Here is an 18984-nt window from a genome sequence, read left to right on the forward strand (position 1 = left end):
ACTCCCGTTTTGAGCGATCGTTTCCGAGCCGAGTGCCCAAATATCTTTTTCTTCGACTAAATTCAAACCAAGCACACACTTCACTCATATTCACCTATATAAACCTATTCGTGAAGTCTCGGCTCAATTCCATGTCATTTCGTGCCTCATTTCGAATTCCAAACCTCCTATGTCTCTATTAATCTGTCAAACGTCGCTTTTACGTCTTTTGACCTCTTGAACGTCCCGTCTCGTGCCATATCTCTCTGTGTATGTATTTATTCACATTTCATATGCTTATGACTATGTGACTAATACGTGCTCACCTCTTCTGTCATTTCAGTGACCTTGTGTGACCGTGTGCCGTCTCCCGTCCTGCCTGGATCGTCACCTCTCGTGTGAGCTTTCCAGGTAGACATCTTACTCTTTGCTAAATCTATCGGTCACTTTTTGCTCTGTGCTTAGTCTCTCTATCTCATTTGCAGACTTTAGTTCAGGATGCCGCGCACGAAGAATGCGTCGGCGTCAGGGGGTGGCGATGACGAGGACCCTCGTCGCCCCTTCAGGCAGGTGAAGGGCAAGACTGTCTATTTGGAGCAGCAGGAAGGCCGCAAGAAGCGGCGTACGGACAGAGAGGCTCGTGCAGCGGCAGCAGCTGCAGCAGCCGCTGCGCAGGCCGCACTTGGAGATCAGCCGCACGTTCCATCCGATCAGATTGCTTTTCGTGCTCGTCGTCTCGCCTCCCGGTCTCGCTCCTCCACTCACACCTCCGCTTCCACTCCGCCACCCACCCTGCCTGCTCCCGTCACTCCTATTGCTCCATCCACCTCCACAGCCATACCCACTACCACCACTACGCCAGCTTCCACTGCTACCCCTGCTCCCGCTCCCGCTTCAGCTCCTCCTGTTCCTCCACCTCGATTCCGGGAGCGTGATGAGACTGAGGTCCGTCCACTGGTTTCGGATCCTCGTCTGTTTGATCTTCAGCGTGCTACTGCAGCCCGGGTACGTCGGTTCAGGTACGTACCCGTGGAGTCTTGGCTGCCAGCTCAGAGAGACCCAGCAGCAGGAGTTCTTTTCAGCACACGGATTCAGGAGTCATTCTTCAGGGCTCAGATGTCTGCTCAGATAGCGCTGCGAGTGCACCGCCTATTGGATCTTCCAGCTTTTTTGCTAGCAGCCGGTGCTGAGTCTGAGGCGCATCTCACCTATCTGCCTGGCCTCCTGTCCCTTCTGACTATCAGCGGCAGATATGTTGAGGAGTGGGTCCGCGTCTTCTACGCCTCTGTTTGGATTGACCCGGATCATCATTGGATGAGATTCCGCTTTGAGCGCGAGGATGTCACGATCACTGCCAGTCAGATCCGACAGCTATTTGGATTTCCTGAGTCGACGACTCGCCTTCACAGCCTCTGCTACGGCACTTCTGATCCTCCTCGTCGCCCTCACGGCGGCATTGCTCCAGGGACAGCTCACGTCGCGGCTCTGTTCCGCCCGCCTTTCACAGATGGGTCGCGACGTTCTCCAGCAGACTTCACTACAGCAGCGAAGTACTTATATGAGCTCATCAGACGGACACTCCTGCCGAGGATGGGATACAGGGAGGCTACTACTCATATTCAGCTTTGGCTCCTTGGTGCCCTGGTATCCCACTCACAGTTTGATGTTGTGGACTTCCTGATCTGTGAGATCGAGGACACTGTTCTGGATGGGATTCGTGCTCGTCGGCAGCTACCTTACGCTCACTACTTGTGCCACATCTTTGCGCAGCTGATTCAGCCACCTCGATTTCAGAGCACCCTTGAGGCCTCACGCCTTGTGTTTGGATCTTACCGTCCTGCTCCAGAGATTCCAGTGCCTGCTTCTGCTTCTGTGTTTGACCCTCAGGCCGAGGATGCAGCTCTTCGTCAGTATGACACTCAGGGTACAGCAGCTGATGATGATGATGATGATGATGATGATTTTGGGGTTCCTCCTCCGCCTCCACCTCCTATGCCTCCACGCTCACATGATCATGAGGCTGGGAGCTCTAGTGCTGCCCCTGCTACTCCTCAGGCTATGGACCCTGCTCTTGCTTCGATTCTCCAGACTCTCTCTCAGCAGCAGGCTCACCTGGCAGCCGAGCAGGCCCGTTTATCCGATAGGATGCTCTCGATGTTTCAGAACATGCAGGACAGGCAGGATGCACTTCAGCAGCAGCTTATTCAGGATAGGGCAGAGAATAGGGCATTCATGGCTCTCATGCTTCAGCATTCTGATATCTCAGCACCTCCGGTTCAGTCTGCTCCGCCTCCTCCGCTCCACGCTCCAGTGGTGCCTTCGATCTTGTCTGGACCCCCTGCTGGTACCTCTCCGCTCCGGCCGGTCACTTTGGCTTTCACCTCTTCGGCTCTCAGCTCTATCTGTCCGCAGCCGCCAGTGCCACCAGCATCTGCTGTTACCACTACCGCTGTGGCAGTATCTGTGACCGCTTCTGTTCCGGTAGCTCCTGCAGCGCGGCCTCCGTCCGAGTCAGTACCAGCTCCAGCTTCTACCGCAGATCCTGGATCCGAGACTGACTCTGACCCTCCGCCGGCGTTCGCTCTGCTACCTCGACCTCGACCGGATGCGCCCCCGCCGCCTCCTCCTGCTTCAGATGTTTAGGTTCAGGTCCCTTTTGGTGTTTGACGCCAAAGGGGGAGAGATATGAGTTGTGAGAGCTAGGGGGAGTTAGAGAGATAGTAGAGAGTCAGAGTCATTTTGATGTAATATATGTGCCTGCTACTCTCTGTACTAGCTTGATGTTTTTTGGCTCACAAACTCGTCATATACTCTCGTTGCGTATGATTGACTGGTTGTATTATGTTTTCACCTTATATCATATCACCAGTCTTCTAGCTCTTGTTTCATTAATTTACTCTCTCTTTTATATGAACAAGAATCTTATGATGTGTATGAGATTACTCTTATTATTATGGTACACATTCCTTCTGTCAAAGATTACTGAGTATAACTAACCATTCTTTCTATTGACAGAATCTTCAAAACAAACTACTCTCACAAAACTTGTAGGGTTGTCATCAATCACCAAAAAGGGGGAGATTGAAAGCATCTAGGCCCCTGGTTGGTTTTAGTGATTAATGACAACGTAATATTATATGTGACTAACGTGTGTTTTGCAGAGACAAATGGTAAGCTAGGTCGCATGACAGGTAGAAGTACTACAACCGTGAAAACAATCCCGGAAATAAGAACTCGAAGCGACGGCTAAAACGACGGAACAAAAGGTGAAGGTCTACGGAGTTCGAGTGTCAAGGAGATGTGGACACTCGCGATTTAGTTAGGTCTTTTATTCTCTTTTAGCCGTACTATAAAGAGGGGTTGTCGATGAGTAGTTTGACCAAGAGAGTTCTAGTGTAGTGTTGGTGCACAATCACACTCATATACAGTGCTAGGTGTCACTCTAGAACTCACACACAAGTTAGAACGAAAATCGATTTGAAAATCAGCTGAAAAACAAACCTTAGTGTTTCTGGCTTAGGGGCACCGGACTGTCCGGTGTGCACCGGACTGTCCGGTGCACCCTCTGCCAGGTGGGCCAGGCTGGTCCACGGCAGGGATTCTCCCCTTCGCAGAAACCCGAGAGCGCAGTGTTCTGAGTTGAATTTTAGTGGTGCACCGGACACCGCACCGGACTGTCCGGTGTGCACCGGACAGTGGACTGTTCACTGTCCGGTGCGCCATGAGTCCAACGGCTCTCTGTCAGAACTAGCCGTTGGAAGTATCCGTTGGCGCACCGGTGGCGCACCGTTGGCGCACTGGTGGCGCACTGGACTGTCCGGTGCGCCATCGCGCAGTAAATGCCTGTAACGGCTAGTTGGTGGGTGAGGGCTATTTATACCCCCTCCACCCACCATATTCATTGTCTTGCACTCCACATTTATTCCAGCACATTGGTAGAGCATTGCAAGCACCAAAAGCCTAGTGAGGAGATTAGAGAATCATAATCCGCGCTTGTTCCTCATTAGCGCTAGTGAGAGCCACCTAGAGCACACACCACTTGCATTAGGCTTCTCTTGGTCAAGCGAAAGTCTACGGCTTGTTACTCTTGGTGATCGGCATCACCTAGACGGCTTGGTGGCGTTGGGAGCTCGGTGATCACCGTGAAGATCTTGTTGGTGACCCGACTCAAGTTTGTAAGCGGTCTTGAGGGATCCACCACGCCGGAGTGGCAAAGGATCATCTCGTAGTGAGCACTTGGTTCTTGCGAGGACCAAGGGGGAGCGATACCCTTGCGCGGGTGCTCCAACGAGGACTAGTGGAGAGTGTCGACTCTTCGATACCTCGGGAAAAATTGGAGGAGTCTTCTAAACTTTGCTTTACATTTCGCACTTAATTCAAGCACTTTACATTGTGTATTTGTTTAGCAAGTATTTGAAGTATTGTCTTACCCTTGTTACATTTCTAGTATTATATTCTTAGTGCTAGTTGTTGGGGTGAAGTTGGGCTCTTGTTTAGCTCTTGCTTAGGTTTTAATTAGTGTTGATTTTTAGAGAAGCCCAATTCACCCCCCCCCCTCTTGGGCATCGTGATCCTTACACGGGGCTGAGCCCGAGTCCGATCCCTGGGTCGGGCGGTGCGGAGTTCGCCGTCTTCCGGGGCTGAGCCCGAGTCCGAGCCCTGGGTCGGGCGAAGCGGAGTTCGCCGTCTTCCAGGGCTGAGCCCGAGTCTGAGCCCTGGGTCGGGCGAAGCGGAGTTTCCTATGGTGCCTGAGGCCGGGCCTGGCTGCCTGTCAGCCTCACTCTGTCGAGTGGCACAGCAGTCGGAGCGGCGCAGGCGGCACTGTCCTTCTGTCAGGCCGGTCAGTGGAGCGGCGAAGTGACTGCGGTCACTTCGGCTCTGTCGACTGAAGGGCGCGCGTCAGGATAAAGGTGTCAGGCCACCTTTGCATTAAATGCCCCTGCGATTTGGTCGGTTGGCGTGGCGATTTGGCTAGGGTTGCTTCTTGGCGAAGACTGGGCCTCGGGCGAGCCGGAAGTATGTTCGTCGCTGGAGGGGGGCCTCGGGCGAGACGTAGATCCTCCGGGGTCGGCTGCCCTTGCCCGAGGCTGGGCTTGGGCGAGGCGTGATCGAGTCCCTCGAATGGACAGATCCCTGACTTAGTCGCACCCATCAGGCCTTTACAGCTTTGTGCTGATGGGGGTTACCAGCTGAGAATTAGGAGTCTTGAGGGTACCCCTAATTATGGTCCCCGACAGGTCTTTATCCCTTTATAGGGATTATCAAACTTTGGTGTTTAACACAGACTTTATTTCTTCTGGAAAGGTTCCATCAAGGAACTATAATCTCAAACTTTGGATCCATCAAGCAACGTGCGCAACAGACGCAATTGTGGCTCGGTGATAACGATAGACGAACAGTGCCTACAGGGCATGCGAAAAGTACGTGACTCGGCGATGGCGGTTCGACTCAACGGGAGCGGTCTGATTAAACGAGAGTGCGACATAGCAATCACATGACGCAGCCAAGTTCGTATGACACAAATATTGCGTCATGTTGCCAGGGCGCAGCCAATAGCCAATGTCTTAACTCAGCCAATTAATAATGTAACATGATCGGCACATCTGTGTACCCACTATACAATTTAATCGCTGGACGTGAGTCCAAAATCTCAACATCATATAAATATTTAGAGCGATTTAAGTATGCACAATATAGACTTTACATTATTTTAATAATTTTCTGCAAAATATATACTACTGGAATATTAGCAGAAAAATAAACACCAGAATTAGTAAGAAGGGAGCATGCATACAAATTTATATAAATTCAGCAGGAATTTATTTATCATATAATTCTAGCATAAATTGTAGGAAAAACTAATTGAAAAAGGTTAAGAATGCACCCAAAATAGAGAAAAAAAATAGTCTAATAGAACATTGTGGGCTGGCATAGTGTGACTGGGGAGAATCCATGAAATAGCACTTGTTTGAGACGACGTTCACGAAATAGCATCCGATTTCAAGAAATTCATAGAATAGCACTTGTTTTACCAAATTAATTCAGAAAACAACACTCTATCTATATTTTGCATTCTTTTATTGCTTACCTCACATACAAATGGACCAAATTACCCCTATTTATCACAAACTTCTTTTTTTATCTCTTATGTCCATAAGAACAACATAAATAAATAAAATATATAACCTCTATTTTTATAGTGTTTAATGGACCAAATATGTCTAATTTTAAAAGTTCGACGACCGAAGATACCTGGTTCTAAATTTAATAGTTAAATATAGACTTCTTCGTTCATAAAACATATGTGTCTATTTGTATGTTTAACACTATAAAAATAGAGGTTATATATTTTATTTATTTATGTTGTTCTTATGGACATAAGAGATAAAAAAAGAAGTTTGTGATAAATAGGGGTAATTTAGTCCATTTGTATGTGAGGTAAGCAATAAAAGAATGCAAAATATAGATAGAGTGTTGTTTTCTGAATTAATTTGGTAAAACAAGTGTTATTTTATGAATTACTTAAAATCGGATGCTATTTGGTGAACGCCGTCTCAAACAAGTGCTATTTCATGGATTCTCCCAGTGTGACTGCAGGCCACGATGCGTGGAGGTCCGTCATGTGTGGAGGTTTGTTTCCTAAAGAATGAGCTTGATAATCTCCACTCAATCTCCTATAATCCCATCTAATAGCTGAAACAGTTGTGCGTGCATGGGACCATGCATGGAAGGGGTCCATGGCGCCATGCATGGGAAGACGACGGGTCCATGGCGCCATGCATAGGAAGACGGCGAGCGCGTGTAAGTTTTTTTTCTTTTTTCTTTTCTTTTTTTTCTTTTTTTAGGCGACGCTGCCTGGTCAAGCCGCCATATGAGACTTCCGATCCCATTTTCACGCCACGAACGCGCGGAAGGCAGGTGGTTCTGTGTCCGGGCGGCGCGCAGCAAACACGTTGAACCCGTCACCGGGATGGTACACGCGACGTGACCAGCAGAGTCACCGGCGGTGTGCTGCACCGCGCACACGTTGTGGACACGCCTTCCTTCGTGTCGGGGCGAGCGTGGGCTGAGCCGTGACCGACGCGAGCATTCGCGACTAGGGCAGCAGGCCCTCGACGACGGCGACATGAGCCGCTATTTTTCGGTGAACAGATCAAGAACATTGGACATACCGGTCGATTGGGTAGAGGGGAATTGAAGCCTCTCGCGTAGGAGAGTTCGGCTAGGCCAGAGACCTGCCGGATGGACGGAGAGTTGATGCAGATCTGATCCAGCAGCAACATCGAGGTAGAGCGTGCTGATAACGTGTTGAGAACTACGTCACCACGGATCACCAGATCCGCTCCCTTCCCTCCCATCAGCAGTAGAGGCGCGAGAAGCTGTAGAGAACTCGTCTCCCTTCCCATTAGCACGACAGAGGAAACACAATAAACACGATGTAGGGTTGGGCTTATGGCCTCTTTCTCTTCTCTGTATTATGAGGAGGTGTACATGTTCCTTATATAGAGATGTAAGACCCCTTAGAGGCAAAACAGATATTTGCCCATATAACTCTAACTAGGGTTACTTAACAGCCATGTGGGCGGGATCCGGAAGCACCTCCGTCCCATCAGATGGAAACTGCACTGCACGTCGTCATGTTTTGGTTGCCACGCGTCAAAAAGCAGCGCACATCAAAAACCAAACTGGCCTCTTTGGTATTTGAAACCGACAAAGCCTACTATATAGGTGGGATTAGAACGTCTTTAAACGGGCCCACTTTGGTATTCCAGGTGTATATATACCCACGCGCCTGACGGAGAGGTTCAGAAAAATACAAAGCAACAAGAGCCGTCGCAGAGATCCGAGCGAGCATAGAGTAGATCAAAAAAAAAAAAAACATACCAACATGGTGACCCTAGAAAACCTACGCCGCATATATGGCCATGTCGTGGAGAGGGCGACCCTGGCGCGCGACCTCCTGGCCCCCGCCGCCGGCCAACTCTCCGGCAATCTGCACAGCCGTTGTATTCTGGCCCAGCAACTCGACCTGTCCTTCCCCGAGAAAGACGACGACTTGCGTGCCGATCTGGAGAAGTTCGGCGCCATTGAGGCGATCGCTTTATGCCGACACCTGTTCATGGCGGTGATTGTCTTCAGGGACGAAGCGAGCGTGCCGGTCGCTTTCCGGAGGCAAGAGGAAATATCATCTGGGCTGTACAGCGCCGTCCCGCCTCCCCACCTTGCGCTCTCCACGAGTTTTATTCATCCAAACAGTATCAAGGTTATCAGATATTTCCTCCTTCCCAGTTATAAATTACTAATTTAGCTTTTCTGTATATATATGTAGCTCTTGCTGAGAACCTAAATACGGATTATATTTAGATGTATAGTAAAATCTAGTTTTAAAAATTAAAATAACTTATAATTTAGAACAAATGATGAAGTATATATTATGCTATTCGATTGGTCTTTAAATATGTTTTTCTTTTCTAAATGTAACCACGCATTCTATTGTGTGAACGGACGAATCAATTTTTATAGGTTAATTTGTACTCCAACACATCAACTGCGTCGTCTGGAGATTCAACTGCAAAACATAGCACGGAGCCAACTACTACAGAGGCAGCAACAAGCATCGGACAATCAATGATGCCGCTATGGATGGAATCGAGGCCAGCGACTGTGTTCCAAAACTACCTTGGCGATGGCAGTCGGTTCGTGCCATCAAGGAGGTCACAGATTTATGGGCCAACACTGGGTGCAGATGGTCGCTTGTGGATGGAAGGCTTCAACATTGTCCAGTGTGGAAATTACGCACAATCAGTACCTACGGCCATACCAGTTGCTCAGGTGCCTCAGCTACTTTACCAGTCAGAGGATGAACTAGCGGCGAGGCGAACACGCAGTCACATCACAATCTCATCGTCAGTTGGGTCCCCTATAAACCCGCTCCAGCGCTCTCCGATCAGAGCGACTCCATTGCGAGTCGGTTCATACCCCCGGTCGACAGAGGTGTCCGTCTGTACTGCTGTGAATATAGGTTCGGCTTTTCCGGCCATTATGATCACGACCCGAAAATAGTAGCTCAAAGCACGGCCGGACACGAAATTTGTCTTTACCAATTTATCTTTACCACGCTTCTGTTTCCCTAACAACTTGAGGCTTGTCCCCTTAAATATTTCTTGAGTGTCTGGAGGAATCCTTGTCATCTAAACACTTAAAACACAATACTAATTAGTTGCACGTGCATCGCTACGATTTCTATATATCATATAGGTAGACATTGCTTAAATGTGATAGTTTTTCAAACACGATTGTTCTCTCGTCTTTTTCCACGCTCGAATGGGCTATGCCTAGTAAGTCGGCACGGGGCACAACCCATTTATTGGTGTCGCGGCCCAGTCTGGTTCGGCAGTCACGACCCATTTAATAGTGTCACAACATGAACCGGCATGATTCAAAACAGACTCATGCTAGTCCCGACCGAGAATCATGTCATGTATGGGTCAACTTCTAGGCCACGGTGTTGGCTCAGACACTATTATATTTTTTGTTTTTAGATTATAACTATACATATTTATAATCTACCGTTCACGTAACAAAAACATGACCTCTTTGATTGGCTTCTCCATGTAGCTTGGCTACATGAGCCAGGCTAGCGAGAGTCTGGCTCCAGAGATGCAATCAATTTGCTCGCGACTGCAGAGCCTAGTCCAGGGTACTTTGAGTATTGTGAGAGTCTGACTCCACATCTGCATGTTGGTAACCAAACACACACCTCGCACGCGTAGAGCCTGGTTGACAACAACCAAACACCAGCTCATTGTATCATGTGATGTAAGCACCAGCAAATACAGTCAACCAAACACACGAATAGACTCTATTGGTTAGAGGAGTGGTTACCTACCACTAATATCTATCATTAACATTGGTAGGTAAACATTGCAGCAAATTTAAAGGATATTAATGAAAAAATCTACATTGAGCTGTAGGGATATTTTCTCTTCTGCTGGAAAAACATCACTATTTTAGATTTGAGACTTATCTACCTACCAATGATTAGTGGTTACCAACATATGATCATTGGTTGGTAGACTCGTATTACAAATTTAAAGAAAAAATTCGTGCAACTTAAAAGAAAAAAATTATCTAGACACAATCATAGAGAAATTTTTTCTCGCATCGGCAACAGGTAGGAATATGAGGTGGAAAAAGTGGGTTTTCCACCTGTAGGAATGATAATAAACTCTAAATTTTATACTATAAAATTTAAGTATCGAACCAGATTAAAATTGAACTTTAGTTTTATTTATTTTTTAAACTAAAAATAATCAAATACTCTATTTATTGTGAAGAAACATTTGGATCGTGATCCATTACCACGCATATCTGTGTGTATGTGAACAACTTACAACCATGTCACTACATCTCACATTTTCACTCCATTCAAACTTCATTTTCCACATGCAAACGAGATTGGCGGTATTCTTGCACACAATAAGGCTTTGTTCGTTTCATCCCTAATCCATAGAGATTGAGGGGGATTTTGACTTGTAGGGGATTCAATCCCTCTCAATCCCCATGGGTTTGATAAAAACGAATAGGACCTAAAGGGGTGTTTGGTTTCTATGGACTAATCTATAGTCTCTTCATTTTATTCTATTTTATACCCTATATTGTTAGATACGAAAACTAAAAAGTTTGTATATTTAGTAATTTAAGTACTAAAATGGAATAAAAAAAGAGACTAAACATTAGTCCCTAGAAACGAAACAACCCTTAACACTACAGGAAACACCTAAATTTTCGTGGGCCGGACTATTTTCGTCGGCCGGCCCACGAAAATACAATGTTATTTTCGTCGGCAACAGTGATCGACGAAAATGGGTCCTATTTTCGTCGGCCAACGAAGCTTTTCGTCGGCAGGCCCACGAAAATACGAAAGGTATTTTCGTCGGCCTCGGGACCGACGAAAATGTGTGATATTTTCGTCGGCCGCAGCTAGGCCGACGAAAATAAGTGGCGTATTTTCGTCGGCCTCATCCAGACCGACGAAAATAAGTCATTAACCGGCCTGTATTTTCGTCGGCCTCAATGAGGCCGACGAAAATAGAGACCCGTTAATCGGCCTCAGCGCACTTTCTATCTCTCGCTCGTCTCGTCAAACTCTCGCTCGCTTGCGCCGCCGCCCGCCTGCCCTACGTCGTCGCGCCGCCGGCCCGTCCTCCCTCGCCGCGCCGCCCGCAGACCGTCCCTCCACGCGCCGCGCCGCGCCGCCGTCGACGACGCCCGCCCGCACACCCGCCCTCCCGCGCCGCCCACCATTGTCACGCCCCCATCCACCATCGCCGCGCCGGCGTCCACGCGTCGCCCGCGGCCGCCCGCTCACTGCACCGCCGCCGTTCGTGGCCCTCCCTCACTGCACCGCCGCCCGCGCCCGCCCGCTCTCCACGCGTCGCCGCTCGTGGCCCGCGCGCGCGCCCTCGCCGCTTCGCGTCGCCGCGCGTGGCTCGCCGTTCGTCCACGCCGTTCATAGGAGCAAACTCGTCCACGCCGTGCCCGCCGTCCACGCCGTTCGTCCACGGCCGTCGTTCGTCCACGCCGTGTCGTCCGACCACGTCGTCGTCGTTCCCCGCGGTGAGCCTCCCCGTCTCCCTTATTTCCCGACATATTTGATGCTTGTCGTGGCGTGCCGGGCGTGCCATGCGCGTGCCGTGGCGTGCCGGGCGCGCGGCCGTGCGCGTGTCGTGGCGACCGTGCGCGTGCGGCGTGCCGTGCGCGTGCCGTGGCGTGCCGTTCGCGTGCGGCGTGTCGTGGCGACCGTGAATGTTATTTGTCTTTTGTTTAAGTTATTTATTATGGACGGTGATCGTTAACCGTAGCGAACCGTATGCGTCACCCGTTCGGGAACGGCGAACGTCACATTGGCTTGTGAGGTTCGCCGTTCCGGAATTGTCCACGTATTTTGGACAGCCTGAGAGTGTAGGCCGATGCTTTTGATTTGTGACATGTGCCTTATGCTTGACGCGGAATTTCGGTTGTGTAACCCAGTTGTTCTCCAACGCACCATGTTCAGGCGTGTGCTTGGAGAGCAGCGGGGTTATGCTGCCGAAATTTCGCGGCAATCGTAGGCTACACGTCACAAATCACAAGCATCGGCCTACACTCTTGGGTGGGTTTAGGGCCTTTACCTAATAGGGAGTTCACCTAAGCCACGGACGATCGTTGATGTTCTTTGTCTTTTGTTTAGCCTTTGAAATGGACGGTGATCGGAGGGTGATGTATGACGGGTGGAGAAAGGATGGGGCACATTCGAATGAATGGATGGGTGTAACAAAGGCTTTTCTTGAGCACGCTTTCAAAGATGCAACTGGTCGTCTAGTGAAGTGTCCTTGCAATCGCTGCGAGAACAAGTGGCCTCAGATGAAAGAAGAAATGGAGAAACACCTTTGCAAAAGTGGGTTTATGCCGAACTACCTTGTATGGTACCGGCATGGAGAGTCTATTAGACACGTTGACGCGGAGGTGGAACTTGATGACGATCATGATAGGATGGATGACATGTTGCATGATCTTGGTAGGGATGTTGAAATGAACGCTGAGGAGCCGGGGCAGCTTCCACGCGATGCTCAGGAATTCTTCCGGCTACTCGCCGCAGGAGAAGAGAGACTGCACGAGCACACTCAGATGTCAGTTCTTGGGACTCTCACTAGACTAATGGCGATAAAGTCGAAGCACAACATTTCAAACAGTGCTTATAACGACATCGTCCAACTGATGGGCGAGGTTCTCCCGGAGAATCATAAGTTGCCAAAGAATATGTACTTCGCAAAGAAGATGTTGGCTGGTCTTGGGATGACATATGAGAAGATCGACGTGTGTCCCAACAGTTGCATGCTATTCTTTGAGGAGGATGACAAGCTGGACCGTTGTAAGCATTGCGAAGCTTCTAGATATGTCGAGGTGACAAATGATGAGGGTGAATTGGTAGTTACGAAGGTCGCAGCTAAGCAACTTCGTCGGTTGCCCATCATTCCTCGGCTTTCAAGGTTGTTCCTCAACAAGGAAATAGCTCTGCATATGACGTGGCAAAAGAATGGTGTACGTCTCGTCACTGATCCAGACTTAATGGTCCATCCGTCGGACGGTGATGCGTGGAAGGCATTAGACGAGTTTGATCCCGAATTTGCAAACGACCCTAGGAGTGTACGGCTTGGTCTATCGACGGACGGATTCACACCTTTCAATACCAGTGCAAGCCCTTACTCGTGTTGGCCTGTCTTCATTGTGCCATATAATCTTCCTCCTGAGTTGGTCAATAAAGAAGAGTTCATGTTCCTTGCACTAGTCATCCCAGGCCCCGAGCATCCAGGGCCAAAGCTGAATATGTTTGTTCGCCCTTTAATTGAAGAGCTGAAACAATTGTGGAGAGGTGTGAAGGCTTATGACAGCCATACTGAAAAGGAGTTTACCATGCGCGCTGCTTATTTGTGGTCAGTGCATGATCTGCTGGCGTATGGAGATTGGTCTGGATGGTGTGTTCATGGTCGGTTGTGTTGTCCCATATGTATGAATGATACGGATGCATTCAGATTGAAGCATGGTGGGAAAGTGTCATTCTTTGATGCTCATCGACGTTGGACTCCATTCAAGCATGATTTCAGGAATTCGCTTACTGCATTCAGAAGTGGAGCCAAAATCAGAAATGGGCCACCAAAGAGGCAAACTGCACCACAGATAATGGCATGGCATGCTTGTCTGAAGCAAGGAGAAAATGATAGGTTTCAAGGCTACGGGGAGGACCACAACTGGACCCATATTTCATCAATATGGGACCTTCCGTATGCAAAAGCCTTGATCATGCCGCACAACATAGACTTGATGCACCAAGAGCGTAATGTTGCTGAAAGCATCATAAGCACATGTTTCGAGCAAAGCATTAGGGGCCAATGAGATCTACCTCACAGAGGAGCAGTACCTGGAGAGCGTTGTGGATTGGCTGGCGAAGGACATGGAAGCCTGGAGGTGGTTGGCAAAGAGATGGGCGTCGCCTGATTGGATTGCAGAGTCGAACAAGCACCGTGTCAACCGTGGCACTGAAGGACCAGGGCATAGGTACGGCGCCGATGGACACCTTGGTACCGCACGCCGCATGGTAAGTATATAAATCAAACTTGTATGTTACATCTATGAAAATTATATGGTTTAACTCTTCTTTTTCATGCAGGAAGCTGAAAGTGGAGTTGCTCCAAGTTTTATGGAGGTTTACGTCCGTGGTCACCGTGGCCCTGATCCGGCGAACCCTGATGAGCTATGCAGCGAGGCGGCAAGGGAGAAAATGGTAAACAAGTTGTATTTACGAATTAAATTGCATGTTTTGTGTCTAACTCCAACTCTAACTTTCTTTGCAGAATGCATATGGGGAGGAAATGACTCAACGCCATGGGCCTGATTTCGACTGGATGCATTCAGACTTAGATGCTTCGGCGTTGTACCACAGTGGTGGGGGTAGAAAGCATGGCAGGTGAGGTGGTTGTCTTTGATTCGACAATTTCATTAACAAGAATGTGTCCACTTAATGGCTCAACTATGTGTATCATGCAGGTTTGCCTTTGGCACCGGCGTTGTGGAGTACAACAGGACATTAGGTCAAGGGAAAACATCATCTTCGGCAGGGAGTTCTCGCTCCTCCAAATCTGCTCGAGAGGCTCAGCTGGAGGAGGAGACTCGGGCAGCACAGGAGCAGGCTCGAGCAGCACAGGAGCAGGCTCGAGCAGCGCAGGAGCAGGTCGGACAGCTGACGCAGTATATGACTTCTTATTTTCAGGTAATTCATCTATCTCATCACGTGTCATTGAATTCAAAGTATAATGTTGCGATTCTAACGTTTCATCCATTTGCAGGAAATGACTACTCGACTCGGCCCTGATATGAACTTGCCAGCTTTTCGCCCTCCCCAGGTAACACTATCTGAACACTTCAATTCCATAGCAACTCTTTTTTTATTATCAAAAATGGCTCGCAGGCACAAGGATGGGGACAGTGGCCAGGACAAGCTCCAGCGTCGCAGCCACAGTGGACTGGTGTTGGGTGGACGCAGGCACCTCCAGGCACTTGGACACCTCCACCACCCCAAGGATCGCAGCCAGTCCCGGGATGGGTGCCACCGGTCTTTCAGCCACCGGCGGGCTCTCAACCATTTCAAGCGTGGATGGCACCGCCACCGACGGGGTGGGTGCCACCACCTCAGGGGTGGCCAGCACACCAGTACCCGTGGATGCATGCACAGCCTCCTCCTCACCATGGATCACAGGTGACGTTCCATGTTTAGTTTTATACAAATATTGACCAAACACAGCCTTATTTGAATGATTGATGAATTGCAGGGTTCAGCGTCACATGCTCAGGGATCGGAGGGTGCTGTCAACGTCCAAGACTTCCTCGTCCATGGTTCTGGAGGGAGTGGCCACCTTCCTGGTGGCGGAGGAGGGAGTGGCCAAAACTCACATAGCCCGCCGGAGTGAGTAGTGACTTTGTTTATGGACTATGTATGGATATGTATAGACTTTGTTTATGGTTCTCGAGGGAATGACTTTGTTTATGTATGGACTATATATGGACTATATGTATGGAATATGTTTGAAACAATTATGTAATTGCTTGTGAATGTTGTTTGTGAAAACTGTATTGTTTGTGAAATCTGTATATAAGATTGTGTATATGTTTATTTTGCTGTGAATTAATAAAAGGTGCAGAACAATCTGTTTTTTGGGGGGTATCATGAATTTTCGTCGGCCTGGGTGGTGGCCGACGAAAATAAGTGCCCAGATATTTTCGTCGGCCACCACCCAGGGCCGACGAAAATTATGTCCCTATTTTCGTCGGCCTCAGTGGCCGACGAAAATAGTCAGCCGACCAACTATTTTCGTCGGCCTTAGAGAAGCCGACGAAAATAAGTCGTTTTCGTCGGTACCGACGAAAATAATTCCCTATTTTCGTCGAACTTATTTTCGGCGGCTATTTTCGTCGGCCTGCCGACGAAAATAGGCTATTTTCGTCGGTTTAGGCTTATTTTCGTGGGTTTTTAGCCCACGAAAATTTAGTCGTTTCCTGTAGTGTAAGTTAGCACAAAAACTTCTTACATGTGTAAGAAAAAATAAAAAAATTCTGATATGCCATCAGCTTTTATACTCATTCCTTGTGTGCCACTGACCGGCATATAGGTATATTTTTTTGTATGACATGTGGGGTCAGTGGCACACAAGAAACGAGTATATTTTCCAATGGTATACAGAGAATTGGCCCAAGAAAAAAAACACCAAACAGCTAACCACAGCCTAAGAATGCAAACTTGGCTACCAATTTGATTCAGTCTTAAACATTGACCTAAAGGCTAGACGAGCAAATAGCCACGCAAACAAGAATACAATTCATGGTGTCCGGACACGATGCCAATGCTTGAATTAAACAAGAGTGTCAGTAGCGGGCTGCAAAATTGTTTACCATCGCAGGATTTCTGAATTGAAGACCACACAATAATCTAGAGTGTCCATCTCACATTTCAACCAATTGATGTCGCAGAATCCTACGTAGCACTACTCGTCGTCCTCCTCGCCATCGCCGCCGCCACCGCCGCCAGAGGCCTTCTGGTTCTTGCGCTTCACCCTTCCAGCAGGACCACCACCCAGAGGACTGGTGAGGGAGAAGTCGATGTGCTTCTCTGACTCGACCCTGACCATGAACGAGGGAATGTTGACGGGCTGCCTCCCCACCCTGTGAAAATGTTTTAGGACCCCTTGGTGACAAAAGTCCCATAAATCCAAGTTGCTAAACTGTAACTTGTCTGTCAATCTACCAAACTATGGCAACAATTTAAATTAAAAGTACAAGCATCCCTATCAATAATCTGGTCTTCTCCATAAGCACCACAGCTCATTTTCTATGCAGAGCACAGGACTAATTCAGTGATACATGTTACAAATCATCACATTCTGCTAAAAAGGATTTATGCGAGGCACCCTATTTTACTAGAGTGCAAGCAAAGCAATGCATTAGAAACTAACCACATGAGGCAGAGTTACGACACTAACCACATGAGGCAGAGTTACGTCTGAGTCTGACAGGTTTGGGAATGGACAGAACAAGGCGTTCCATGTTAATTAGAAACTAAAGAATCTGAAAGAAATAAGACAACATAATCACACATTGAAAGGGAAAAAAGAAAATAGAAAATGTTATTTGAACATCCAATAGGGCACTCGGAATGCAAAAGGACATAAGAATCATTGACCTTCTGGCCTCGGAGATACATTAGTAAAATTAACTCCTCATTGTACCCAACAAAACATAGAAATACATGCACAGACATTAGAATTTAGAAGGAACATGACATGATGCACAGGAAGAAAGCAATTTGCAACAAAAAACAAATTTGAAATTAAAACTACATTAAAAAATACAAAATGAAATGAATGATGAAATTATGTTAATACTGAATCAAACATTCCAAACGTTCAGTGTCTTGTCACCAAGATTATTCATTTTTCCACTGAAGAAGACAGAGCAAGGACCTCACTACAGTAAAAACGAACCATAGAGAGAAGGCAAGGGTCACACAAACTATTCATTATGGTAACAGGTATAAGACCATCGTGAGAATTGCACATGGTTTTTCATCATATGGCCCATCCAAGATCAAATGTGTCTTTACAACTAATCTACAACCAACTGCAGCAAAACATAATGAAAAAATTGGGCACAGTCTGGAACAATATATTGCAAATTCATAACTAAATTTTACCATACAACACAAGTTGATGCACAATCGAGGGATCAGGAGCATATGATCAAACCTGATATGGCGCTACCTGATCAGAACACGAGCATGGTGGATGGACTTGGCCATGCCATTCTTGAAGACGATGGTCTGGAGGCGGCGCTGGAGAAAGTTCTCAACAGTGAGGGCAAAGCACATAATCAAGCTTGTTCTGTCCCTCACCAAGGAGACCATGTCGGTTCATGCGGCGGAGGAGTGCCTCGCCCTCAAAGATACGGCGTGGGTTCTTCTCATCCAGGGTGAGCAGCTCCCTGGCTGCATTCCTGATACGGCTCAGGGCATACTGCACGCGCCACAGCTCACGCTTGCAGCGGAGGCCATACTCACCAACCAGCTTCAACTCAGCATCTAGGCGCTCCTTCTAGTACGGACGTCGTGGCTTCTTGAAAGTCTTCCCATCTGCAACATACAAGTATACAACATCATAAGCTACTGATAACACTAAAAATAGCTTTGGAAAATATCTGAAGAGTGGTATATGTAGCGAGTAACCTGTCACTATCAGTGAGTGAAAGGTTTCTGTTTTACTTTCTAGTACTGAAAACACAGTTAAGGCCTATACTAAATGGTGCTAATAATCAGCGTCAGGTTGACTGGTTGAGCAATAACAAAAACTGCGCAACTGTGTAAGGACATCGTCTGATACTATTTGCTTTCAAAGAGTATTAAACGAGTACAGAGCTTGGTATTTTTGAATTCTGATCCAGCATCATTTACCACTATATACTGATTTCAAGGCACATGCATATCTGCGCAATCAATTCACGTAAGGGCAATCCACCATACTTCTGGGCTCGCCGGATCCGAAATGCTACTAACAACGGCGCGAGTTGGATCGAACTAGATATCTACTGTAAGTCTGTGGAAGTGACAAAAAAACACGCATACAATGAAGTGGAGGAGAGGATCTTACAGTTGCGGTAGAAACTAACGTGAGAGACGGAGCCGGGGGGGTGGAGTGGACGAAGAAACCCTAGCTTTGATTAGATGGGCCGGGCTTCACTAAATTCTATATGTTCAGTAATGGTTCAGTAATGTAAAGTGTCATCGGCCCGCTCTGGGCTTTTTTCGCTAGATGGACACCCCGAACGCCGCTGAGCCTACGTTATTTTTTTTGCACTGGCGACACGCGCACGCGCGCCTGACGAACAGTCCACACGTCTCCTCTCATGCGAACGAGCCGGCGA

General features: G+C 48.0%; 1 protein-coding gene, 1 non-coding gene and 1 pseudogene across 2 annotated transcripts; 1 reads left to right on the top strand and 2 right to left on the bottom strand.

Moving 5' to 3' along the window:
- The first annotated feature begins 7649 nt into the window (after positions 1–7649).
- LOC103633458 (uncharacterized) lies at positions 7650–9152 on the top strand. The gene is made up of 2 exons (XM_008655152.3): positions 7650–8242; positions 8503–9152. The coding sequence occupies exons 1-2, from the start codon at positions 7868–7870 to the stop codon at positions 9040–9042; spliced, it is 915 nt and encodes a 304-aa protein (XP_008653374.1). The 5' UTR covers positions 7650–7867; the 3' UTR covers positions 9043–9152.
- A 7136-nt stretch (positions 9153–16288) lies between these two features.
- Positions 16289–18176, bottom strand: LOC103634406 (40S ribosomal protein S9-2-like; annotated as a pseudogene).
- LOC111589840 (small nucleolar RNA Z162) lies at positions 17213–17301 on the bottom strand. Its single transcript, XR_004851675.1, has one exon. It is a non-coding gene; the product is annotated as a small nucleolar RNA Z162 (small nucleolar RNA).
- Positions 18177–18984: the final 808 nt, after the last annotated feature.

Source organism: Zea mays, chromosome 7 (assembly GCF_902167145.1).
Source record: "Zea mays cultivar B73 chromosome 7, Zm-B73-REFERENCE-NAM-5.0, whole genome shotgun sequence".
Lineage (NCBI taxonomy): Eukaryota > Viridiplantae > Streptophyta > Magnoliopsida > Poales > Poaceae > Zea > Zea mays.

What these genes read in the sequence shown, in the direction of transcription:
- LOC103633458 (XM_008655152.3), top strand. Translation starts at nt 7,868, where the DNA reads ATGGTGACCCTAGAAAACCTACGCCGCATATATGGCCATGTCGTGGAG. An exon ending in TTCATCCAAACAGTATCAAG is followed by an intron (nt 8,243 to 8,502) that starts GTTATCAGATAT and finishes CAATTTTTATAG; the next exon opens with GTTAATTTGTACTCCAACAC.